Here is a 27,436-nt window from a genome sequence, read left to right on the forward strand (position 1 = left end):
TAGCCTTGTATGTTTAATGCCTAATGCATAAGTCTCAGCTTAATTATTTTCTTTCACCTGTAGAATATCTAGCTACTAGTATTTACACAATTTCATTCAGTATGCTAAGCTAAGTAGTTCTGCTTTAAACTGCACACAAAACACACAGTCTTGGTGGTGAAGGAAAACAAAGGGATTTATTTCAGAAAGGTTAAAGTATCCCCTAAAAGGTTAGTAATTCCTCTTCTCCGATTCTCTTTGGAAAGACTTTAAGGTGCTTTCTGAACACAAGCCCTGGTCTGCTTGTCATGGTTCTTATTCTCGCCATGCCTTATCCTGAATGAGAAAATCCTGTGCTGCAAAGGGTTTTTGCATACCCTGTTATACCTCTATCGAACAGGCACAGTGGCACTCTTCTATTCACAGGGGATTAGCTTTTGTATCTTTGTTATGCCTATGGTAATGAGCATAATATGTTAGCAATGGAAATACTTACTTTCTGACATTATTAGGTTTAGAGGGTTTATGTGAAAGTAATTTGTGAGCATTTTCATTTCTGATTATTCTCTTGCACATTTAGACATGGACTCTAGGTGGCTTCTGCTGCATTCTCCATATTTGGAGAGGTTAGAATAGCAAAAGGGTAGATGGGTTCAATGTAGAGGTTTAATCTGTAGGTCTGGTAATAGTAAAAAAAATTTCAACCCTCCTGTTATTCTCAAATTTACAAACATGTTTTGCCCTTGGGGTCAATTTGACACCAGCAATATAAATTTTTACCCAGTTTTTTTGTCAGGTAATTTATGTTTCTTTGTTGACTACCTAAATAGATTTTTTTAATACATTACCCCAACCCACCCCAACACCCCATTCTCCTAAACACACAGAATTTATAAAAATTTACAAGTCACCATAAAATCTTACTGATTGAACTCAAATTGGACAGAAAGATCTTTTTTGTTTTTAATGGATTTATTTTATTTCTAAGTACAGATTTGCTGTCATTTATAACATTTGGGAAGTAGTACAATTTCTGTTATCAAGTATAGTAACGTGTCTTTTTCTCTGGGTTTCTGAGAAATTTGTTGACGTTTTCCTCTTCCCCGTGTAATGTGAAAACTCAGTGGTTCTCGGAATACCACAGGTATGTTTATGTTAGGTTAGGGCTCTAAAGCAGAGGGATGTTCTTGAAGATTATAAAATTGACTGTTATAATGACCTCAATATTTTCCAAAACAACCAAAGCAGATTGATGTTTTTGTGATGTGTTTTATACAGCTAAAACACCTTGGGGTCAAATTCACCCCAAAGAACACTGATGACACAAAATGCGTACAGGACACTGAAAACATATTATCATGATAATTAATGTTTACTTGTCCCCATTAAATTAGGAAAAGTCATTAAATATGAAGCAAAATGTTAAACATATATTTAGAGACATTGAATGGGATCAAATTGACCCCAAGGATAATAGGAGAGTTAAAGCACACCTGTAACACAGTGCTGTTGAATTCTTCAGTCTTATTGTCCTGTATGTGTTAATTAATTTTCTGTAGCATTGTATTTGGTTAGTAGTTTGTAGTTCAGACAGCTTGTTTTGTTGATTGTTTTTGTAGTAAAAATTTTTACAGAAACTTTATAAAACAATATAATGGACAATAAAAATTCAGTTTTCTGCCACAGGAGAGTGTTCAGGACAAGTTATGTTTTTCTTTGTGGTTTCTTGTAAATATGACAAGCTGCATTTTTTTCTTCTTAACAAGACCTTGTTTTGAGAATGTGTAACTATTAATAAATAAAAAGCATGACTTCTATAATTAATGAAAAATGGAGGCTGAAAAATAGGAATAAAACACTTCTGGACATTCTGCTATAGGATAATAGTAATAAACTGTGTGATAGTAAGAGTAACTCTGCTTCACATTGTGTTCCATCACACCATCCCATCATTGATTGGCCTGTTTCATTCCTTATATAGTTGTACGGGAAAACCACTTCATTTGCTCTGCCTCCTTTAATTATCAGGATGTGACACACAGCTGCATGTGAATGAGAGAAGCAGAGATTTGCAAAGCTGAAGTGATGGTTTACATCAGATGCTGAAGTACTGTGTTTATGGAACACAGGAAGTTTTGGTAAAGTTTTGTTTTTGCTTGCTTCATTTTCCCTTGGACTTTCTCATCAACTTCGCTGCCAGGGAGTGTTGATGGAGTTGTCTTCAAATCGAAAATGAAATTGCTAGTCAGGGAATAAGAGCTGGGAAACACTTTGTTTAACCCCACTTCACAGAGTTCCGGTTGATTTCCTTAAAACAAATGCAGCACAAGATTGCAAGAGATGTTTTCTTGTTATAAATGGTGTATGTGACTGAAATTTGATTTGGACTGAAATGAAAGCAGAGCAGTGTTTCACTGGTGCTGGCGAAATGAGAGGGATTTTGATTTTTAGACAGTTATGAACATTCACACAGGCAAATATTTGTGCATCTCTAGTGCATGGATTTGATTCACCAGAGTGTCTGTTAAATTGATAGAAAAGGAGTAGAACATAGATGAGCTGCATGGCTGCAGATAAACTGCTGAGTCAAACTGATATGAGCTCTGTCTGTCTTTTTTTATACAGATGGTGATATATTTTGAAAAGAATTTGACTGGGGCAAAAATAGTAAAAGAAAAAGAAAGAAAGAATTAAACATTAATAGCACTGTATGATGTTTTGAAATGATTTCTGGCATAGTATGTTATTGAAAATAATCCTGGAAGAAATGAAGATCATTTGTGGATGAAGATATTTATCTAAAACATTGTGCATCAACATATAACAAACTTACAAAAAACAATTGTACATTTTAACACCATTTAAATTTAACAAAAATGTAACACCATTATTTACAATTGAAATTTATATAAATAAAAACAAATAAATAAAATGAATACAAATATATTATTATTATTATTATTATTATTATTATTATTATTAATAGTAATTTTATAAGATATTTATTTATTAATTAATTAATTTTTTATATGAATTTAAAATTTAAATAGTAGTGTTAATTTAAAAAATGTTTGTTTGTATATAAATGAAATATCACAATGTTCCATCTGAACAACTTCAAGTCATTTAAAAAAAAGTTTACCAATTTAACAGTTTATCACAATATTGATTATATATCATTATATAATATTTTCCAGCCCTTTCCAGTTGACCTTAGCTATAATATCTTAATGCAATGTATACTGTTGCTAAAATTCAGAATATACAGTAACATGCACAATATGGCCAAAAGTGTGTGAACTCCTGACTATTACAGTCATACTGGCATACAATCATAACTGTATGTGTGTACAAGTTGCCCTTTAATGTACTGGTGTCTCATTCTGGGTGTGTCCCCACTTTCCCTGCTTTGTACCCAGTGTGCCTGGGCTAGAATCCGGATCCTACCTGACCATAATAAGGATGAAGTGCTTACTGAAGATGAATGAATGAATGAATGTATTTGCAGTTACTGATGTGTTGCTTGCTTCATTAATTGATTCAGCAGCACCTGCATGTCAGAAATGTGACATTTACATTCCAGGTGCATTTCCACCTGCTCAGAGGTGTGCTGAAAAAGAAGAATAATTTTTCAGCCTGGTTTTAAAACACTCTCAAGTGACCCTGTTTCTTTTTATAGATTAAGTGCTTCCTGTTGCCTTGATGTCACCTGTCATCAGTTAAGCATAGGCAGACTTGTTGCCAAGCAATATTAAATACTTGGAGTGAAAAGCACACTGACAGACAACTTGTCGAACACTTTTTTACTCTATAATTTTACTCATAATATCAATATACAAATATACTTTAACTAGTGAAATAGCTCATCCATTTCTAGCAAATGAAAGTTAACTACATTTCTACACCAAAATAAGGCACAATGTGCATATGATGTATTAATGATGTCCAGAACCATTTCTATTCAAAGATACACAAACATATGTGGACACCTGATTATCACAGCCATAGATGGCCATTTCCCAAACTGATACTACAATATTGAATGCATAGAAATGTTTAAAATTTCTTTGTATGTTATAGAGTCAAATCTGACCTAGTCCAGGCATGTATTGAGTACTGCAATGCATCCTTTGCACAAAGCAAGCTCATGGGTGGAGTGGAAGAACTTGTGAGCTCTGACTCGCTGACTCAACCCCACTGAAAGCTTTTGGGATGAACAGGAATCCTGACTGAACCCCAGAGCCCCTCACCTCACAGCAGTACCTGATCTCACTAATGCTCACAGCCACACTCTAACATCTATTGAAAAGCCTTCTCAGAAGAGTGGAGCTTATTATAACAGGAATGAGATGCGATGTTTAACCAGCATATGTGGGTGTGACTGTAAGGTGTCCTTATACTTTTGGATGTATGTATAATGTATATTGCAGAGATTGAAAGAAGTGCAGAGTGATTATGAAGCGGAAAATGTCTGTACATCACAAGTATGTGTAAAATATTTATTTCTTCACATAGACGCTGAGAAAAGCAAAAATGAAAAGTGTGTGTCTCCTTTTTTCCAATGCAATATTTTTGGGTAAGTTTCAAGAACTTGTGTAATGTTTCAGATTGGACATTTTGCAGAAACCTGTCTACTGTGGTTATTAGCTTGAACACAGTCGAACATGTCTAAAACCTCTCAAAATAAGCTGCTAGAATGTACGCTGGATTATTGTGTTTTGTTGAATCTCAACTCTCTATTACAGGTTTATTCTAAAAATTCACACTGTTCTTGTTAAGTTCTTTATCTGGGTTTGGAGAGATAAGCTACAGATCGCATCGCTGCATGCTCCTGCTCTGGATCAGAGAGGTTTGCCAAAAGATACACAGAGACGAGTTATTCAGATAGCAAGCTCTCTCTAAGTTTATTTTGAATTATGGGCGTATATACACAACTTGGCATGCAAGTGGTGCCAGGTTGTCCAGATGTTCCAGTATATGAAGGGTTTGGATTGAAGACAGGAGTTATTTTTCTGTAATGTAACATTCAGCATGAACTTAAGGAAGGACAGACATGAACAGGATGTACTGGGCATGACTGAAAAGAAACTGGCTAACCTCTGGTTCAAACTGGTTATGTATAATATAGAGAGTGACATAAATTTAGATGGAGTATTAGTGAGACATCATTTACATTTACATTTAAGGCATTTAGTAGAGGCCCTTATCCGGAACGGCTTACATTTTATCTCACTGTTATACAACTGAGGGTTAAGGGCATTGCTCAGGGGCCAAGTACTGGCAGCTTGGGTTTTCCCACCCTTTGCAGTGATTTCCTTTCACACACTGTAGACACTGTATACCAAACTGTGATGGAGTTCGTCAAGATGCTCTAAATGATGCAGCGGTAAATTTACCCAACAATACTGTAGTGGCATTTAGCATTAGTCAAGTGTGCTAACCTTCTCGACTTCATTTAGTTTGAGGCTGTGTTGTTATTAATGTCGTCCTGCACCACCAAAATCTATGTTCATGAGTCTCTGCTGACTGTAGCATTAATAAGCCGGTGTTATTATTCATACCTGTCATGCAAAGACCCTGGTCTAATGGTATTTCAGTGGTTAAGTTTCTGAAGATTTCTAGTGGGTCAGCTGAAACATAGTGGTGCTGTCAAGCCTTTACTTGAAACCTTTAATCCTCAGCTGCTCAGCTTTGTTTCAGGAACCTTTGCAAGTATTGTATTTGTAGGTTGCTTTGAATAAAAGTGTCAGCAAATGAATGAATGTAAATGCTCTTATTTTCGCACACAAATGACTATTATAGTTTTATCCAAACACACACACACACACACACACACAGTTCACACCATAATTTGTTGAATAAATCATCACAACTTGCTGACAAAATTCAATTCAAGGCTGATATTAGTCACTTCATTAAGTTATTTATTTTAATACTTTAGCTTGTCTTAAGAAGTTATATTGGTGTCGCAGCTGTAATAATACTGAAGCAGGAAACCATAGATCAGGACTCTTTCCTAACCTGAGCACCTCACGCACTTGAACACACACTACCTCATTCATTCAGCTGTTTCACATGAATGTACTGCTGGAAACATACAAAACATACAGAAGTACATCTCTGTCTTTTCTTATGTACTTGAGCAAGATTACAAATTAGCCATTAAAAACTGTTCTGCAAAGTGCAACTTGTTTTCAATGCCACTGCTGCTTCACATATTTTGCACAAAATGTCAGACTGAGAAGGTCATTTCATATGAAACTGAAGTGCTGGAGATGTGCCTTCGCTTTTTTGTTCCAGTATTTTTTTCTTTTGCAATCTCACTCCTCCTGTTTTTTTTTTTCTCATTGCTTGCCTGATAGGACTCACCTTTTTCAGCTGAAGAGCTAAATGTAGCAGAGTACACACACACACACACACACACACAAACAATGAGTGTCACCTACAGTATATACATAGCTATAGTACAGTTTTTTTTAAACCATGGAGTATGAGTTGGAGCCAGAGAAATGTTCATTTTGAACATAGTGATGTCTTGGGAGTGTTTAGTTAATCTGAACAACTCCTATTTTAGATCTCTGAAACTGCTAATTAAGTATTTAAAGGATGAAAATTCTGCAGATATTTTAGACCTTTTATGGATGAATTGATAAAGATTGAGTATCTAATACACCATTGTGTTCAAATGGCGTTAAATTCTCCACAATATTTAACCACAAATGTATATTCTCAGATATTCTTCTCCTCTAACTGAAATGCTAGCAAGTAATCTTTGTTCACACTGGAAAAGAGCAGATCTGACTGGAAAACATCACACATTAAAGAAGAATGGCTAAAGACCCGCCTTCAAATTTCCGGTATGACTTACCACAGAGCCGCAGGCATTGCAACAGAGAAGCCTTTTCCCTTCAACGGTCTTTGAGCCAGATAGCTTGCAGAGACATACGGAGCCCTGCTGAGCAATTGTAAACTCAATCTGCAGACCTGTATGAGCAGCATGCTGGCAGATCATAACAAGAAAAGCATTGTTCCTTCCATTTATGTTTTATGTAGCGTGCTAGCATTATTGACTAGCTCGCTACTGTTGGCTCTGTGCGGTGATATGATCTTGCAGAATGAGCACAGCTCTACCAGGCACTGGATAAACACTGCATTCACGATGAAGAACAAAGTGTTTATAGCTAATTAGCTAAAAGACAAGAGGTTTGTAGAAGAGAGTAGAAAGGAGAAATGTTTTCATTTGGAATTAGGACAGTCACATAGATACGTTCAATAAACTTATAGTTAATTACATGACAGATGTCGTTATAGAAATTAAAGCACAAGTGCATTATTTTTGTATAATCTGATGGTCTGGAGCATGTTCTATACCACTCATAACACAGCAATTTCAGTGTTTAATTTATTACTGACTGACACGTCACACATTTTAATGGCTTATAGTTAGATTTAATGTTGTGGAACGTCCGAGAGACAAGTTAGTTCCTGTTCTCACTTCTGTTATAGCCATGATAAACAGTCGTCCTCTCCCCAGAGTCACAACTCTCTCTCTCTCTCTCTCTCTCTCTCTCATGCTTTCCGTCTCTGTCACGCTCTCTCTCTAACGTTCTCTCTCTCTCTCTCTCTCTCTTTCTCTCTCTTTCATGCATTCTCATGCTTTCTCTCTCTTTAATGCATTCTCTCTCTTTTTCTAACATTTTCCCACTTGCTGTCTCTCCCATCATGAATTGTCGCAAAGCACCATGACAACACACTCACATGTCCTTCCATGTGAATGTGAAATAAATGTACTCTAACAAATAAGACGTCAACAAATCACCTAATTTGTTAAAGCACACATTTTTTAAATCAGTGGTTTATTAGGTTTAGATTATGCGGGTCGTCTTTTCTGCAAGCCCCTGCATATGAACAGTAATAAATGAAACTATTATCCAAAATGAGTGATTATATAAAACTATTGTTCATGTTATAACATGTTCAACTATTGTCTTAGCCATGCTGTTACACAAGAATAATGCACACCTTCTGACCAATCAATATCAGGGATTCACCTGCACTATGGTTTTAAAATTTGAAACACAAATCTTTAATATTTAGGACCTTGACAGTGGTGCTAGTGGTAATTATACCATCCAGTTTTGGGACACATCCCAAACCACATACTATTTATACTAAGTAGTATATTTCAGTGCACTAGTAGTGTCTGTTTTATTTAGGTCTCTTATTTACTGTGTCAAATGCAGTTTGGAACACTCTCCTGAATTCTTTTTTGAAAATGTATTACATTTTTAACGAAAAGGGCGACATTTCAAAATTTTATATTTTAAAGATTTAAAGTGAAAATGCACTATACTGTTACTTTAACATGAACTGTGCTTGCTCTGTTTCAGGATGCTCTTCTTTACAGACTACGGGAAAGTGGGCAAACTGGAGCGCTGCCACATGGATGGCACTAACAGAACCCGGCTTGTGGATTATAAGGTTGAGCAGCCAACCGCAGTGGCACTGGACGTGGTAAAGAAGTTGGTCTACTGGGCAGATGCATATCTAGATTACATTGAGGTTGTGGATTACAATGGCAAGAACAGACACAGCATCATCCAAGGAAGCCAAGTGAGTGCCAAATGTTTTACTGAGTGGAATGGTGAATTATAAAATCTCTAAATTTTTTCTCTGCCAATTTATTTAAGTGCCTTATTTTACAATGTGTAGGTGGTTTAAAAGCGCTAGTTAACATGACAATGAATTTACCTAGTGGGATACATGACTGTGTCCTCTATGAAGTCATGCTATCAATGTACTGCATCCATTGGAACCTTTTAAAGTTATTGTATTTGCAAAAGATGCTGAAAATGTTGCATAGTTCATTTCCGATGATTAAGTGTGGAGAGGAATTATGTTGATGCCATGTTTGTGATTAGTTTGAGTTATTTAAGAACTACATAATGAAGGCTATCATGCATTATTTAAAAAAACAAAACAAAAAAAAAACAAAAAACAGAGTAATATTATTTTAAATTTTGACTTAACCTGTAGATTACTGATTGCTTTCATTGATTTCTCAATTTCTCATTGAAAATATCTTAAATTATATATTGATTGCCTTTTTTCCAACATCAACTATCACTACAACAGAACTCTTAACTAGTTTTAATTAAATAACAGGTCAGCTTCAGAAAATTTTCAAGATCTTAGAATATGAAACATCCAGACTAACCCAAGCACAAGGTGATGGTATTTTGTACATTTTCACCCACTGCACACATTATGTGCATATAATAATTTATGGTTTGGCCCTGATTTGTTTAATTCTGAGGCAAAATAAATGTCTGGTGGCGATCCTCCTACCTGAAACACTGAAACAGTGCTAAATTCATTTTACTTGCAGTGTTTGCACAAGGTGAATCTTTTATGTTCATTTCCCAGAATTAATGAATTAACTCTTTTTTGGGGATCAACATCAGTATGTACTGAAAGCAGGATGGAGACTTGATTACTTGTCACACAAGATTTATTAAATATATATATATATATATATATATATATATATATATATATATATATATATATATATATATATATATATTGTGTGTGCTAACAAAATTAAACAACTTAGTGTTTAGTGTTGAAAAAAAATATTTAAACTGCTAACTGTGAATGGATTCAAATAATATTCTTACACCTATATTTTCATATTTTTACACCTATTTTCATATTTTTATTTTATTTTTATTTATCTATATTATATTTTATTTTACTTTATTTTCTATTTTCTATTTTTATACTTTTAAGATACTCTAGTTTTATTTTTATCTTTATTTTTTTTGGATCTCTTTCTCACATACTTTTTATAAATGTTTACATGCCGGACAGTCGTGAAAGAACATTTCACTGCATGTCGTACTGAGTATGTATATGTATGTGACAAATAAAATTTGAATTTTGAATTTTTTAAATTTTGATCAGGCATAACATTATATAACACCTATATGGCCTAATATTGTGTTGGTCCCCCTTTTCAAGGCCAAAACAGCCCTGATCAGTCGAGACATGGACTCCACTAGGTCCCTGAAGGTGTGCTGTGGTTTCTGGCACCAAGATATTAGCAGCAGATCCTTTAAGTCCTCTAAGTTTTGAGGTGGGGCCTCCATGGATCAGACTTGTTTGTTCAGCACATCCCACAGATGCTCGATTGGATTGAGATCTGGGGAATTTGGAGACCAATTCAACACCTCAAACTCGTTGTTGTGCTCATCAAACCATTCCTGAACCATTTTTGCTTTGGTGCATTATCCTGCTGAAAGAGGCCACAGCCATCAGAGAATTTCCATGAAAGGGTGTACATGGTCTGCAACAATGTTTAGGTAGGTGGTACGTGTCAAAGTAACATCCACATGGATGGCAGGACCCAAGGTTTCCCAGCAGAACATTGTTGTAAGCATGACCCGCCACCACCGGCTTGTCTTCTTTCTATAGTGTATCCTGGTGCCATGTGTTCGCCAGCAACGCACATGCACCCAGCCATCCACGTGATGTAAAAGAAAACATGATTCATCAGACCAGGCCACCTTCTTCCATTGCTCTGTGGTCCAGTTCTGATGCTCATGTGCCCATTATTGGCACTTTTGGTGGTTCACAGGGGTCAGCATGGGCCCCCTGACTGGTCTGTGGCTATGCAGCCCCATATGCAACAAACTACGATGCACTGTGTATTGACATCTTTCTATAAGAACTGGCATTAACTTCTTCAGCAATAGGAGCAACAGTAGCTCGTCTGTTGGATCAGATTACAGGGGCCAGCCTTCACTCCCCACGTGCATCACCACCCACCTTGACCACACATGACCCTGTCACCAGTTCACCACTGTTCCTTCCTTGGACCACTTTTGATAGATACTAACTATCGCAGACCGGGAACACCCCACAAGAGCTGCAGTTTTGGAGATGCTCTGATCCAGTCGTCTAGCCATCACAATTTGGCCTTTGTCAAACTCAAATCCTTTCACTTGCTCATTTTTCCTGCTTCTAACACATCAACTTTGATGACAAAATGTTCTCTTGCTGCCTAATATATCCCACCCACTAACAGGAGCCATGAGGAGCTAATCAGTGTTATTTACTTCACCTGTCAATGCACATAAAGTTATGCCTGAATGGTGTTTGTTTTTCATCTGTTTCTCAAATTTGCACCAATAAATGATTACAGTAATGTAAACAGTCCCTGTATTGTACAGGCAGTTTCTTCTGTAGTTTTCCACCATTTCTGGTCATCTCTAATCTAAAAGAAGTGAGATCATGTGCACTAAAGCATTCTTCACGACACAGGCTACCTTATTGATTTTACAAAATTTGTTGCCAGATTTACTAGTTAACTTGACTAGTGATGTGTGATATTGGCTTATAAATTAAAAAAAAAGTAAGGATGATGTGAGTTTCAACACTTTTAAAATTGAAGCCATCAGTTGTTGGAAATAGTGGGAAAAATAGACATGGCTACATCATGTGTACGGAACAGCGGCTGAGTTTGGGATAAATGGCTTTTTACATGAAAGCATAGTTTGAAATCATATAAAATTGCTGCAGATTAGTGCATACAGGCACACAGAGACACATCCACTTTTACAAATGGCAGACAGGGCAGCTGTAGATTAGGTATTGATTTTAATGGTTATGGCATTTATCTCCAGCAGCTACTGTATCTGCTTTCACTGCAACATTCGGGGATTAATTATCTTAAATGAATATACACATAAGAGACAGGGCTGTGTGAAATAAATTCACACAGTTAAAATATTTTACCTGAAGTGCACTTCTGAGACCAATAATTAGGGATTATTATTATTCAAAAGAAACCTGGTGGGTCTCTCATTGGATGAGGGAGGGGACGGGTTGATAATGTGATTTATTTTCACGGCAAAAAGTCACTGTTCCACTTCCTCCAGAGTCGTGTTTGCCCTCATGACCTCATTGTTCTCCAAAAGCATTCAAAAGCTTTCTCAGTGCTCCATCACACCGTACTTATGCACCTTTCCATCTCTCGGCATGATTCAGACCCTACTCTCACATGCTAATTTTCTGCTTAAAACTGCCTCAAACCCACATGCAGGCTCCATGGAACAAAAGACATTTTCATCTTTATGCATTTTAATATTCAGGCAAAGTTGTAAGGTTTGAACTTATGAAAGCCTTTTCAGTGTATTGTCATCCTCATGTAAAACTCATAGAGCATTTTAAGAGAAAAAGAGAAGTGATCAGATCTCACCCTTGTGCTGTAAAAATGAAGTTTTAGCTTGGGTCTTGTGCAGGAAAAGCTGAACTGGTGAGTGTGAGAGTGCGCATGTGATCTTTCTTGTCCCTGTCAGAGGCTGTTCACCTGTAGAGACGTAGCACACAGTGCACAGGATGTTTCCAGAGAAACACACACTCCCTTTGACCCTGCACTGTCTCCTCTAATCCTCACTGACACTCTTCATATAGATTCAGATTATATAAAGTGTCATGTCTCTGTTCAGACATTAGGCACAGCTGGAACGAATTAAATGTTGGAGGCCATGGCATGATTCATTAAGACCAGACAGACTGAGGCTAGGCATGGATGATCAGCCATGTTGTGCAAAAGTTTGTATTCATTGGATTCTATTAGGCCCAATTAGGAAGCCTGTAAGTCTAATAAACTTGTCACTGTGGGATTTGGCAGTTTAAGTCAGCTGGCTACTTTTTCCCTGGCTAAGTAGATTCATGATTTTTTTTTGATCAGCATTTGATTGTTGATGGTTGATAAGCTTTAGGCATTAAATGCCTCCATTTTGTGTTTTAGGTAGCCTACCTGCATGGATTATCTGTCTTTGAGGACTACTTGTATGCAACTCGCTCTGAATCCCTCGGCGACTCTGTGGTGGACGTATTGCGGATAAATCGCTTTAATGTCACAGACCCGGAAATACTAACCAGAATGGGGAACTTTAGGACAATTCGTGTTTACCACAAACTCACTCAACCGAAAGGTAAAGTCTGTTTGATCCATTTCTGTAGGAGGCACTTTGATGCACCTCTTTGCTTGCCACAGTGCATTACTTCTGAAATCATATACAAACTTTGAACATGTGAAAATGCTTTGTACTGAGCTTGTGCTGGTGTGTGTGTGTGTGTGACATCTGTGTTTTCTCTCCAGTCAGGGGCCATGCATGTGAGGTTAACTCCTACGGTAAAGCAGGCGGATGCGCTCACCTCTGCCTGCTCAGCGGGAGCTACAAATCTCGAAGTTGCCGCTGCCGCACTGGCTTCAGTCTGGGGACCGATGGCCAGTCCTGCAAAAGTCAGTATGCTTGTGCTTTGCTTTTTCCCCCTTTCATCTACTGCAATGGTGAAAACACCTATCCATATTTCATCTGGTAATTTTTTTTTAATCAAGCTTCTGAGGTGCTATGGCTCATCATTTTTCCTTTTGTTATGCACAATGAAAAGTGGTACTCAAGTATTCAGGTTTGTTTTAGAGCCTGATCATAAGGGCATAAGCAAGTGAAAATTATATGTAATGTCAGATGTCGTGTGTTTTTTTTTAAAATCTTTTTTCAAATCAGCATAAACCAGCATAGCAAAGTAGATGCAGTGCATTTTGTTGCTCTCTCAAGCTGAAAAATTAAGTGGCTCAAACACAGGCGGTGTTATCTTTCTGCTGATTCCAGCTGACAAAGATAAAGATGAACGCTTAACAAGATTGCTCTGCTTCAGAATGATGGTGTGCTGTTAAGCTATTGACCAGCTATAGGTGCGATTCATTATGTGTGGATAATGTCATTTTGACTCGGCTCGGCATCTGTAGCCCCAGGTGGTCTAATGACATTTTGTAGCTGACAGGAAAATTTGGGGTCAATTAATAACGCTATCCAGAGTGCTGTAGTGATGCACCACCAGTAATGTAGACTGCACAGCCTTCTGTGATGTGTTTGATTTATATTTATACCCAGATGTTCTTTAGACACTCCGTCTTCCCCTCTTCCTCTCTTGGTCTAACAAGACTCTGTGCTAAATGACTGCCTGCCTTCATCACACGCTCACCATGTATCATGATATCTAGGTCTCAAAGCGCTTAATTGTCTTCAAGGTGGCAGAGTTCTCCGGCTCAGAATGATAAATTGAAGTGATGCCTGTGTGGTCTCACCCACACTGACTGAGTCTCTAAGGGAAAAAAGCTAACAGTGTGGGAAGGTCTTTTTACACCCTAGCTACTTACACAAACACACACACACACACACATGTATAGCACCCCATATCCCTTACACACATCGTCCTCTTCTCCTGGGGCAGCATTAGGACCCGCAATCATGCACTCGTAACGTCCGCCCTCCATATTATTCCCACAGCGACAAGAGCCTAATTTATATTGGTCTGGTGTGAACCCATTGATCACTTTTCTTGCGTTGCAGTGTTAAACTGTCAACAGGGGATTTATTGTTTAAGCAGAGTCTCACTTAACAAGAATAACACCGCTGCAGACTGACAAATGAATGAATCCGCTCAATCAAGACAAATCTTGTCTGGGAATACTAAGTCCTCCTGATTGCACTATTCATTTCTCTGACCTGTCAGGCATACTGCCAAAATGTGCCATTGGAGATCATTCCATAAGTTATGTATTCAGTAGCAAAGAATCTTTACGAGGTCACCTTTCATGTGTCCCCTGATGGTTGTGCAGTCAGTATTTTAAATGCACACCGCAGCTTCGGAAGCTTGTGAAATGCAAAACATCAGTTGATTAACCTATTTTTCTGTCTTTACCTTTTCAGAGCCCAAGAACGATCTCTTCCTTTTCTACGGGAAGGGACGACCTGGAATAATTCGTGGCCTGGATATAAACATAAAGTCCAGCAATGAACACATGCTCCCAGTCGAGGACTTGGTGAATCCGCGAGCACTGGACTACCATGCTGAAACAGGATATATTTACTTTGCAGACACCACAAGTTTCTTGATAGGATGCCAGAAGACTGATGGCAGCAGCCGGGAAACTATTCTCAAAGATGGTAAATGTTATTTTAGATTTTTTTTTTTTTTTTTGTAAACAGACTATCGATACAATGATAAGAGAAGTTGTTTGTGGGATGAATAAATGTGGGGCAGTCTGAGAAAAGCCATCATTTGGGTAAATTTTCTATTTTGCTTAGTTGTTATAGCATTTTAAAGTCTGGTTACACAAAATAGCAAAAAGTACTTAATCAACACGAGGCAGGAAGGTGAATAAAAAAATTATAAATAAATTTCAAATCTAATGTATATTAATAGTCCCTTCTGGAGTTTTTTATGGGTTTTTTTGCAGCCAAAATGCTTGAGTTTCCTGCAGATTGTTGTTGTTTTTTTTTTTCAAAATTAATTTTTTACTAAATTACATTTATTAAATTTCATTTTTTACTGTGCATAATTGCAAGCACAGGATTCTTCTCTTAAGCTACTACCAGTGAAGACACATAACTGTACTCATGTACGACACGTTAATCAAAGAGTGCTTTGGCTGATCGCACATTGTGATGTCACACAACGCGTCCTTGTCCGCTGAGCATGCATTAATTTCTGCAACTGATATATGTATATATACTTAAGTAGTATATGTATTATATATTATTTTTTGAGCTGTCTAAGTTTGTTATAGGCGAAAAACACTCCTGCTTATCCAAAATATAATTGTTCTGTCTTGATTTAGCTGTTTGTCAGAAATAGCCACAGTACTGAGTCTGCAGTCTGAACTGTTTTCCCCATGCACTCTTGCAAACATTTTAAGCTTTGGTCTTTCTGGTTACCTCTCATTAGATCTCGACAATGTAGAAGGCATTTCCGTGGACTGGATTGGAAATAACCTGTACTGGACAAATGATGGCTACAGGAAGACTATCAGTGTGGCCAGGCTGGAGAGGGCAGCTGATACCCGGAAAACTCTGTTAGAAGGAGACATGTCTCACCCAAGAGCTATAGTGGTGGATCCACTCAATAGGTACAGTATAAGGAATGTCTGTTCCCATCCTTTGGGGAAAAAAAGGACAGACCTGAAAGTATTTCTGCAGGATCTCTAGTCCATGATTAAAGGCATTTTCATAAACTGTAGTTCATTTCATTATATTCTTATTCCTGCTATTGGACTAATGTGCATATCAAATGTTTTCTAGTTAAAAACAAAACAAAACAAACAAAAAAACCAATAATCCCACTAGCAGATAGAAATGCAAATTCATGGGTAAGTCAGGCTGTGAGCTGGAGCAGAGTTCAGTAGCACAGCATGTGAAGTGTGTGATCTAAAGCCAATTCAAACACGAAAGCTCAGTCCTCATTACCATGCATTTCCAAACATTTGTGTGTGCCATGTTTAGCTTCAGACACAACTGAGATGATAGGAATTTGCATATATATATATATATATATATATATATATGTGTTTCTTTGTATGTGTGTGTGTGTGTGTGTGTGTGTGTGTGTGCATGCGTGAGTGTCTTTGACAGACCAAACACTCCTTCGATATATTCTCCTTTAAAATATCCTGATGTCAGTGGTGTGTAGGCAGTTTGACATCTTTCTTTCTATGAACATGAGACACATCATCAATGTAGCTTTCATTTATAACACACTGGAGAGACAGATGATGTTTGCAGTCACTCAAGTTGAGGAAAGGATTAGATTTAGGGTTAAGACAATATTTAGTTACCGCACTACACCGGTGCTTAGAAATAAGTGTACATGCATGTGTGGCTCTGTAAACTGACTTAGCTCAGGCAGTGAAGATGTGAGGTCGATGGCATGAAGCCACTCTCATTATCACCTTTTCTGGGTGTGAGAGAAACTGTGGAATCCTGAGGAGCAGTTCCCAGCCAACGCCACAGATGTAAAGCGTTATGAAACAAGCACTGTTCTCTCAGTTGAATGCTCTGAGGATGGCGTGTTCAGCGGTGATTCTGCTACACTGTCAGTGCCATGTATGATGTACACGTGTGATAATTGCTATAATAGCAATCCATCGGCACTCGATTATAACATCTCTAATTGTTCTGCATAATGGATCAACCAAGCTTGAGATTTCTAATAATGATGTTTTTATTTATTGCGTGCTAAGCATATACTTGTCACTGAGTCAATCTTGCTTTTAAGAATCAATTTATCTTCTAGTAAAGCTTGGGAAGTGTTGATTATGGAGCTATTCATACATGAATAGTGACAGTGGAATAGTTATATTATTTACAGACACAATGGGGTTCATTAGCTCACAGCCATAATTATGTTCATCATTCAAAACCTGACTTGATGCAATTTGTGCTGCTACCTCTTGCATTTAATGAAGCAAATGCTTCCTAAATGATGACATCGTTCACCGACCGAGTAAGCAACGCTGAAAGCAATAGGGTGTTACAGTTACAGTGTGCTTAACCCTGAAATCATGGAGTATAAACTGTGTTTGGCAACTTTAAATTTAAATGTAATTGGGCACACATACAACCAGACACTGTAGGATATGCAGTGAAATGCTTCTTTTTTTTTTTGACTGTCTGTATAATAAAAATAGATGAGAATAGAATTACAATAAAATTTTAATTTACCTGAACATAAAAAATAATAATAGAAAATGATTAGTAGAAAATTTGTAGAAATAAATAATTTAATAAATAATATGTTCCTTATTTAATCGTCTATATAATATTTTTTGTCTTATAAATATTAATATATGATATGATACTATACTGTAGATGAGTAATGCATAAATGCAAAATGTTGCTAGCCCTTGAGAACATTTACCATGTTCTCAGCAAGTTCATATAAATGAAAACTTTTTGAATCAATCCTTAGAGCTTTATGAAGTCTTCACTTCACTCCCATCCGTCTGCATCACTGAGTAAAAAGCAGCCAGCAGGAGCAACTAACGTTCAGACAGCGTCTGGAAGGCGTAACTGCATGCCGCGCTCTCAGAGCTCTGATGTGCACTGTTTTGACAGTCTGTAAAGAGAACTCGAGCAAGCATAGGTTAGGGGGAGGTGCTACATTAGAGCAGACAGATGTGTGTAAAAATTTGACCTGTGCTACAAGATATTAGGAGTCAGAAAGCATAGACTTTGGCCTGAATGCTAAGAGACCTGACATTTGCTTAGACTTGATAAACACAGACCTTGTCAGCAAAAGGGATTTTTTCGGTACTATCAGGACTGCGATAGTTTCATATTTTCTTTTAGTAGAAATGTAGTCTTATAGTGTCTGTTTATTAAAAAACCCATAATAAAACCCATTTATAGCAAGACTGTTGTTCATGATCATGAAAATGACATTCATGCATGGCATATCTCTGTAGCATATGAGAACAGATGGGCATGAAGCAGGAATGCATCTTGGATGGTACCTCCATCGCAGGGTAGCACACACACTCATTCACACCTAGGGTCAGTGTGTAAGTGTGACAGTCCACCTTCTGGCATGGATCTGGTTCTTGCTCACATTGGAATAAATTTAAATTTATAATTTGTATCCTGAGTTTATAGATTTTTGTAAAGCTGCTTTGTGACAAAGATCCATTGTTAAAAGTGTTATACAAATGTAATTGAATTGAAGCGAAACTGGAGGAAGCTCATGCAGACACAGAGGAAATATGTACAGACTATAACCCAAGCTCAGGCTCGAACCAGGAGCTTGCAGCTGATGTGAAAATGCTGCGGTTTATAATATAGATTTAACCCTTTTTACTAGTACACTGATGTTCTATATGGCTGGTGGAATGGAAATCGACTTATCATTCATTTTCAATGAGAATAGGCAAATGAATTATGAATTATGAATGAGTCAGAACACTGTTGGCTTTTGGTGTGAGAACTGGATTTGATATCACCATTTACCTTTGTAATAACCTTTTTTTTTACTTTTCTCCTGAAATATTGTCTCTAGTAGGCTAGTTAAAAACAGAAATACTACAAACACTACAAATTCTTAAAGCCTATAAAGTGTCTACTTTCATATGATTCATTAGCCACCACTGTGTGACATGACAAAGGAATTCAATTCAGTGCTGAATATGTGGGCTCCCCAAAACATGCACACATTACAGTTTTTTGTCTATGTTAAAAAAACAAATAATAAAATAAATAAATAGTTAAAAGAGTTAAAAACAAATGTATTACTATAATCTAATAGAAATTTGACTCCATGCATTATGTTGGCATAGGCCTATTTTAGGGATGTGTAGAATCCCTATGAATAGAAACCAGTCATTGATCAGGTAGGCAGGTGGCATGGTGATCTCTATCTGCCCTGCTGGATGGGATTCCCCTGCTGAAATAACAGCCACCTGTCCCTGTACCTATCCCTATCTCTTTCTCTGTAATACATCTCTGTCTCTCTCTCTCACTCTCTCACTCACTCACTCCCTGTGTGCCACTGATAGCCTGCCTTAATATGATAAGAATTAACTTGCCTGACTTACTAACCTCTCCACCATTTTTATCTCTCTTTTTTCCTATTCGGACTCAATCCGTTTACTCTCCTTTTTTTTCCACTTTTCCAAGTTATTGTCAATTTCGTCCTCTCTAGTGCCTTCAGCCCCCAGAGAGATTGAACATTATCAGGGACAAATACAAATAGTGCTGAAATTGTTGCTGTTTAATTGTGCAAGAACTATAATTTATTGAAAAAATATGAAATACCATGACTTTCAATAGGCTTGCCAGAGAAATGGAAGTATGCAATTATCAGCAGCTTTTTTGGATAATGGCAACTTGCTCTGTGAATCATTTTCAATCATCTTTTCTAAAAGTTGTAAAAGACAAGGCTTGTGCTACATGCCTCACTTCCTCTCTTACTTTAACTCACCTGCTTATTTATTCCCTGAACCTCACATTTACTCACTCACTTATTCACATTTCATACATTCACACTTATTATCACTGACTGATTCACTCACTCACTCATTTATCCCCACGCATTCACTAAACACTCAAACTCGTTCTATATTAGTATATATTACTAAATGATTCACCCATTATAGGCTCCAGCAGACCTCCGTGACCCTAATTAGGAAGAAGCGGGTATAGACGATGGATGGATGGATGGATGGATGGATGAATTACTTATTTGCTCAATTATACTCATTCACACTCATTAACTCACTCACTCACTCACTGACACTCACTCACTCACTCACTCACTCACTTAATTTCTTATTTACTTATTTTCTCAATTACCCTCATTCCCACTCACTCACTCACTCACGCTACAGACTTGCACTTTCATTGTGCTATTTACTGTTATTTTATTTATGTGAAATTATTATTTAATAATTTTGACCATATTTCCTAGGAGTAATTTCTCTCACACTCTCTCCTGCTCCCCTCTGCCACTTTGCTTTTTTCTCCCCTCTCTCTGCTCCTCCTCTCCTTCCCCCATGACATCTCTGTCCTCTCATTTTCACTTTGCGTGCCTATCTGAGTGTTGATTCTCGAGTGACAATATACAGAGAGTTCCATCATTGATGAGGGCGGAAAGCTTCTGTTTAGAAACAAATCCCTTAAGTACACTTACTAAAGAAAGGATCATGTCTGACTGTTGACCTGTTCACATCTGATATAACACTGCACCCTTGAGAATGTCCACTTCCTTTTAACAAGCATGTAGCATGCTGATGGAGAAGAAGAAGAAGAAGAAGAAGAAAATAAACAAGCTGTTTCAAATGCTGCTGAGCAATAATGGTTTAGTCTACACAAACAGTTTCGGCACATGAGTGTGTCTGGTTTTATTATGTTGTACAGCAGATCACAGTGACCTGCTATCCTCCACTGGTTTTATCGTGTTTATTTTGCGGATCCTTCAGCTCAGTAGCCTATGTTACCCTTTCAGAATAATGTAACAACACTGTTAACATGCTGTGTCTGTTTCAGCTGGATGTACTGGACTGACTGGGAGGAGGATGAGGTAAATGACAGCATTGGCAGGATCGAGAAAGCCTGGATGGATGGCTCACATCGCACAATATTTGTCACCTCTAACATGCTGTGGCCCAACGGACTCACTCTGGACCACGCGAGCAGCACAATGTACTGGTGTGATGCTTATTACGATCACATCGAGAGAATCTACCTCAACGGCACTGGCAGAATGGTAGGTTTACTGAAGAACCAGCACAGATTCATTTATATTTCTGATCTTGATGTTTCATCATGTTCTCATTTGCTACAGACTTGGTGTAAATTAAATTACTGAGTAATAAGCTGGGCAAAAACAAGGATGAAAGAACAAAATTGTACAAGTACAAACAAGATTGTTTTGACCTGTTGCTATATCTACAGCTCCAGCTAACCACCTTTGTGTTTTGTTTGATCTAGGTGGTGTACAACGGCAAGGAGCTGAATCATCCCTTTGGAATTTCACACTACAGAAACTCAGTCTTCTGGACTGAATATATGAATGCCTCTATCTTTCAGCTGGATTTGCTTTCTGGGGAAGTCACGCTGCTGAGAAGTGAGAGACCTCCTCTCTTTGGGCTAAGAGTGTTTGATGCACAGAGTCAGCAAGGTAAGCACACTCACTGTGCTAACTAAAGGGCATATGTTGTAATTATGGACATTTACTATTATTAAATTAATAAATCTAATAATAATAAATAATCTACTCATAAAACTAAATGATTAAATTAATGAATCGTATAAGCAACAACAGATTATAATTAATAAATTGTAATTGAAGGGGGTGTGGAAATCCCTTTAAATACTTTATAGAGTTCTGCAAGCTGTATAGAGATGGTAGGGATGGAGAAGGCACTGGACATTTTGACAGACATTATCTCATTACAAACTGAATTGCTTAGGCTTCTGCCCATTTTACTATAGCATATCCAGTACCTGGATCAAATTGTGAAAATAGTACACTTAGCTTGCAAAGATTTAGACTGAATGTATTTGTTAAACTGATGTGATCTTTGCAGACAGGAAAGGTTAGGCTGCAGTCTACATTTCCACATGGTTTTGGTAAATATATGTATGTTTTCTTTAAGTCAAGAAGCTTTTATTTTCATTTCAACCATATACAGCTGGTGCTATACACAGTGAAATGAAACAACATTCCTCCAGGATCACTGTGCTACATAAAACAACAAGAGACAACACAGAAATAAGCTCACCACTTTAGTACTAGATGAAATGCCTGTGTGCACACAGTGTAAAACAGAAGACAGTGCAAGACAGACAGCATAATACAATAGTTTTGACAGTAAAAGTCAGAATAAAGACAAAAATAACACAGTTTTGGTTCCGGACTAGACATTGAATGCTACTGCCATGCCACCATTTTGGATAAACCCATTAAGTAGAGATGTTAAAGTATATTATGGGCAGAACAGAAGCTATTATTGTAGACAAGAGCTGATTTTTTTTATTTATCGTTTTGCCTGGTTTCTAAAATTCAAGTGCAGTTACTTCCAGCTGATGAATTTGTATGATCTTACTTATCAACTCAGATATTATGGCAATAAACACACAAAACCTTCTCATGTTTGGAGATGTGTAGGTGGGAGTGTAGATTTGAGGTATAAGCAATATGCATGTATAAAAATTATAAAAAAGTTCATGGTATGATAACCTATTATTGTGTTTGAAATGTGGTGCAGTATTTTTAATGTTACTTTAGTTCATATTCACTTTTTCCTTTTATAAATACATGTAGATGCACTGTGACATTACAGTATTGACTAAAGTTAACTTTTCTTCACAAAACTCTTGTTTTCAATATTATTTCAGTTTCCTAATGTAAGAGCAACATGGCTTGAATAATACAATCATGTAAAATGAATGAATAAATATGATCTCTCTCTCTTTTTTTAAAAGAGGTGGGGAACGATTGACAGCAAATATACATATACTTATTTTTGTTTTTTTAATTATGACAGATGCCCTGGGGTGGTTTAGTGTTTAGTACATTTGACTCACCCTCTGTTCCCTTTGTAATGGCTTGGCACCCCATCCAGGATGTCCCATGCCTTATGCCACGAGTCCCCTGGGATAGGCTTCAGGATCCCTGCAACTCTGCGTAGGATAAATGGTTTAGAAAATAGATGGATGAAACATATGCACTACATGCTCAGATTTTTCTCAACCATTAGTTCCTGACTTCTCAGACATGGATTTCATGCTTGTGCTGTTCCACTTTTGCTAATAGCTTAAAATATGATCTGAATGTAAGAGAGTATGCATGTTTAAAGCCCCACCTTTCCATTCCATAGCAGCAAGGAAGATTCTATATTCTGTGTGAGATGAGCTTCTGTGTAATTGTGTGACAGTGATTAGTGTCGCTGCAGGTAAAGGGCTGGAGCTGCTCAGTGGGGAAGGTGGCTGGGATCTGGGTGGGTGTGGACTGCAGCAATGCTTAGACTGTTCAGCTCTGCATGATGATTACTGTCATCCACTCTCAGAAGCAACAAGCAGAGCGGATAGAGGGAGGGACACGGCTCAGCAGGGTATAGCCGTGTTTTGCCTCCCCAACATTTAATCTCTGTACCTGCAGGTAATGCATTTGAGCGCAGCGGGGCATTTGTGGTCATCATAATAGACTTGCCTTCAAAAAGCACTATATGAGCGCACGTGTGCAGGCTGAACTAGTTCAAATGTCTATGGGGAGGCAGACTTGTGATGTCCTTAGAGCCACATGGAGAGCTTGCCTCCAGGGAAGGACTCCAGTTATGTCATATTATCCACAATACAAAGCCTCTGAAATAAGCATGGCAAAAAAAAAATCTGTGCTCTTCTGATCAGTCGTGGTTATGAGTAGGATAGGGATTTCAACCATCCCTTTTTCTCTCAAGCTCTTGTCACAGGAGAGAATAATTGCATCCTCTCTGTTTGAACTAGCGCAGATTGGTTCTCACAGAACTCAAGCCTTTATCTCATTGGTCCAGGCGCTGCCTTCAAACATCTACCCAAATTAAACATTACAATAGTTCTCATGCCCCAGCTTAATAAATGGCAGGTTTCTCACAACGCTGCCTCTTTTTTTCACTGCCTTGTGCTTATGCTGTATTGTCCACAAGACAAATTACTCCAGCGACAGGACAGAAGTGTCAGATGACTCTCTTCAATGGTGAATTCATTTGACATGAGATGGCAAACGATGTGTCTCCCACATCCTTCAACAGCAGTGAGATGGTCAGGAATGGAGAGAAAATTGTTCTCTGCTGCGTTTGAGCAGAAAGCCAAAACACAATAAATACACATACAGCCACAATGATTCTGTAAAGATTGGTAGAGATGTGTTGTATAGCACTATATTTGTTCTTCAGGTGACAATGCCTGCAGGGTGAATTATGGAGGCTGTGCTGCCCTCTGCTTGGCTATCCCAGGGGGCCGAGTGTGTGCTTGTGCTGACAACCAGCACCTGGACAGGAACAATGTCACCTGCTCAGGTAAGCCATTTTAAGCCCACTTGCACTGAGCATATGCGTTAAGAAATTCTCTCGGAATGATAAGATCCCACTTCTCTCGCTGAGCTAGTACGGGCATATTATATGAAGTAGTATATTTTATCCCCAACAACATGTCTTCTCATGTGATTTGTGACTTCCTGTGTAGACGTGACAGGTGATGAAGAGCAGCAGCGCTGCAGGAGCGAGCAGTTTGAGTGCAGGAATCAGCGGTGTGTGAGAGCAGCCTGGAAATGTGATGGAGATGATGACTGCTTAGATGGCAGCGATGAGGACGAGCACGTCTGTGGTGTGTATCTGTATCTCCGGAATCTGTCTCTAACCACCTGCTGTGTGGCTGTATGTGGGTGTGTGTGTGTGTACAGCTAAACCAGTCAGGCTCACAGATGTGACATTTATTCCCAGCATGTTGCAATGGCTCATTGTAACGTAAATATTGTACTTAACTTAGTAGCTGCTATCAAACTGTTAACGGTGTGGCTAGTTTGGGGAATAACATGAGGGGAGACCCAAAAATTCCTTGAATTCAACAATAGCAGTACACATGACATAATTGCAGGTTTTGCTACAAATCAGTGAGCCAGTCTCTAAGTTAAATCTAAGTTGTGTCATACTTTGTGTGGTATTTGAGTCGTTTTTTGCTAATATTGTGCATTTGATCTTGCCAATTATTCTTCTTTAATCCCTGTGGCAGATGTTAAAGAGCAGAGAATTTGTGTGAATTTGTTTTTGGCTTGAAGCTGCTGTTGAAGCAGTGACCATGCTAGAGCAAGCTTTTCAGGACCACTGTATCCCCTAGCATATCCAAAACTGAAAAAAGCACATCAGGTCAAATCACACAATCAAGACCAAGATGACTGTGCTTCTGAAATAAACAGACATGTTCATAGAGAGTTCAGATGGTTTATTATTCAGTGATTTTTTTTCACTGGAAATCATTGGGGAAAACAAACTTGTCCATGACAATGCACTTGCAAACACACACTGCGATTCTTTTTCCCTTAAGTCTTATTTTTACTCTCAGGAATTATAAGAATATGCAAGAAACGAATACGGTGAAGCAATAACTACATTGTTTCTGGTTAAACAGACTTCAGTTGACAATGTAGTGTGTGCAGGTGCATTGGCATGATGCAAGATCCAATTCCGGTTGCACTAGAACAGCTGTCCCGTAGATGAGCCCATTAAGGTCAAAAATGTTTGACCTAACATACTTTTTTTGTTTTTTGAGACACTCAAGGATGCACTGGTCTTGAAAAACTTCACATCCTTCTTCATGTGACTTCTTTTTGTTCTTAAAATGAAAAACAAAAGACTGAAGGGGAAAAGATTTGCATTTTGTGTGTGTGTGTGTGTGTGCAGGTGCGTTTCTTCCTTACGCTTTCCTGAAGCACTTCCATGTAAAATCGCAGATTAACAGTCTGTCCAGGGAGAACAAACTCTCTATGAACCATCATCATAGTCTTGATTGTGTGATTTGATCTGGTGTGCTTTTTTTGTTTGTCTTGGAGATCCTCCAGGACACGGTGGTCTTGAAAAGCTTGCTGTAGCATGGTCACTGCTTCAGCAGCAGTTTTATGAAGCAATAAACTAAATTTCACACAAATTCTTCTTTTTCTTTAACATCTGCCATGGGGATCGAAGAAGAATAATTGCAAATAAACAACATTAGAACAAACAACACAAATACCACATGCATCCAGAAGGTATGAAACCACTCGGGAGACTGACTCACTGACTCAACAGACTGTCAGCGTAAACTACCTAGTGGTAGTATAACTAAATATGTGGAGTGCACACACCATCTTCCAGTTCCAGAACTTTTTGAGTCCCTTATCATAGATAGACAAACCAGATACTTTGGATAGCCAAGTATAGACACTCACACAGATATACAGAGCTGATGAAACTGCCCTCGACCAACATCAGCCCACTGCACAAGCACCTCATGAATTAATCAATGAGATGTGCAGCAAGTTCACAGCAAGTTTAGTATTAACTTAATTTTTCATCAGAAGAATTGCTACAGTGTGGTCTTCTGTCAAAGTGTTCAAAATTGCAAAATCAATGTTCAGCTCTGTGTGGATAGCCCATAATGTGTCTGACACTTTATGGTTTGAATAAGCTTTCAACTGTCCTTTAATATTTTATTATTTGCGGTCTTTACGGGTGTGCTCATCCTGAAGTGGAGGCAAACGATTCATTAGTGCAAACCAATTTGATCATTTAGCCAATTGTAAACAGGTCAGAGGGGGCAGTTAATAATGTGTGATCAAATCTTCTATTTTGTGCAATGATTTACAGCTAACCACAGCTGTACCATGGAGCAGTTCAAGTGTCCAAATAATCGCTGCATTCCCAAGCGGTGGCTTTGTGATGGAACAAATGACTGTGGTGACAATGAGGATGAGTCCAACAAAACATGCTCGGGTAGGACTCAAGTCCATTCATCACCCACTATAATATTTTAAGAATTACAACAACTTCATTTTCATTTAACTATTGTGAAGCCAAAGGCTATTTCCAGAAATACAGTAATCTATCTATCTATCTATCTATCTATCTATCTATCTATCTATCTATCTATCTATCTATCTATCTATCTATCTATCTATCTATCTATCTATCTATCTATCTATCTATCTATCTATCTATCTATCTATCTATCTGCCTGTCTGTCTGTCTGTCTGTCTATCTATCTATCTATCTATCTATCTATCTATCTATCTATCTATCTATCTATCTATCTATCTATCTATCTATTCAACAAAACCACCACCACCAAATCCTTAACACCAACACAATCACTACCAAAACCACCAGCAACAAACCCACCACCATTCATTCTTGAGAATTAGCTTTAGAATGTGTCCATCTATCAAACCATGGAGATTTCTATTTCCAAGTTGGTATTACACATCATCGTATGGATTTTCTAGCATCAGGGACGAAGTTGTACTAGGTATACACAGAGATCAGTGTTTTTATCCATTAGAATATCAAAGACTCTTGTATCTTTTATTGTATCTTTTCCAC

At 37.8% G+C, this 27,436-nt stretch overlaps 1 protein-coding gene across 5 annotated transcripts in view; it reads left to right on the plus strand.

Annotated features, from left to right (window-relative positions):
- Window positions 1-27,436, plus strand: part of lrp1bb (low density lipoprotein receptor-related protein 1Bb) — a 271,908-nt gene that overhangs the window by 131,132 nt on the left and 113,340 nt on the right. For all 5 annotated transcript variants that reach the window (XM_058392915.1, XM_058392917.1, XM_058392919.1 and 2 more), the window contains 10 exons: window positions 8,370-8,592; window positions 12,797-12,983; window positions 13,151-13,294; window positions 14,766-15,002; window positions 15,784-15,964; window positions 20,871-21,090; window positions 21,315-21,504; window positions 24,260-24,382; window positions 24,549-24,689; window positions 26,705-26,830. In XM_058392915.1, coding sequence (XP_058248898.1) covers window positions 8,370-8,592; window positions 12,797-12,983; window positions 13,151-13,294; window positions 14,766-15,002; window positions 15,784-15,964; window positions 20,871-21,090; window positions 21,315-21,504; window positions 24,260-24,382; window positions 24,549-24,689; window positions 26,705-26,830 — 1,772 coding nt within the window. The remainder of the gene's footprint in view (window positions 1-8,369; window positions 8,593-12,796; window positions 12,984-13,150; window positions 13,295-14,765; window positions 15,003-15,783; window positions 15,965-20,870; window positions 21,091-21,314; window positions 21,505-24,259; window positions 24,383-24,548; window positions 24,690-26,704; window positions 26,831-27,436) is intronic.

The sequence above is a fragment of the Hemibagrus wyckioides genome, linkage group LG06, assembly GCF_019097595.1.
Source record: "Hemibagrus wyckioides isolate EC202008001 linkage group LG06, SWU_Hwy_1.0, whole genome shotgun sequence".
NCBI classification, from domain to species: Eukaryota; Metazoa; Chordata; class Actinopteri; order Siluriformes; family Bagridae; genus Hemibagrus; species Hemibagrus wyckioides.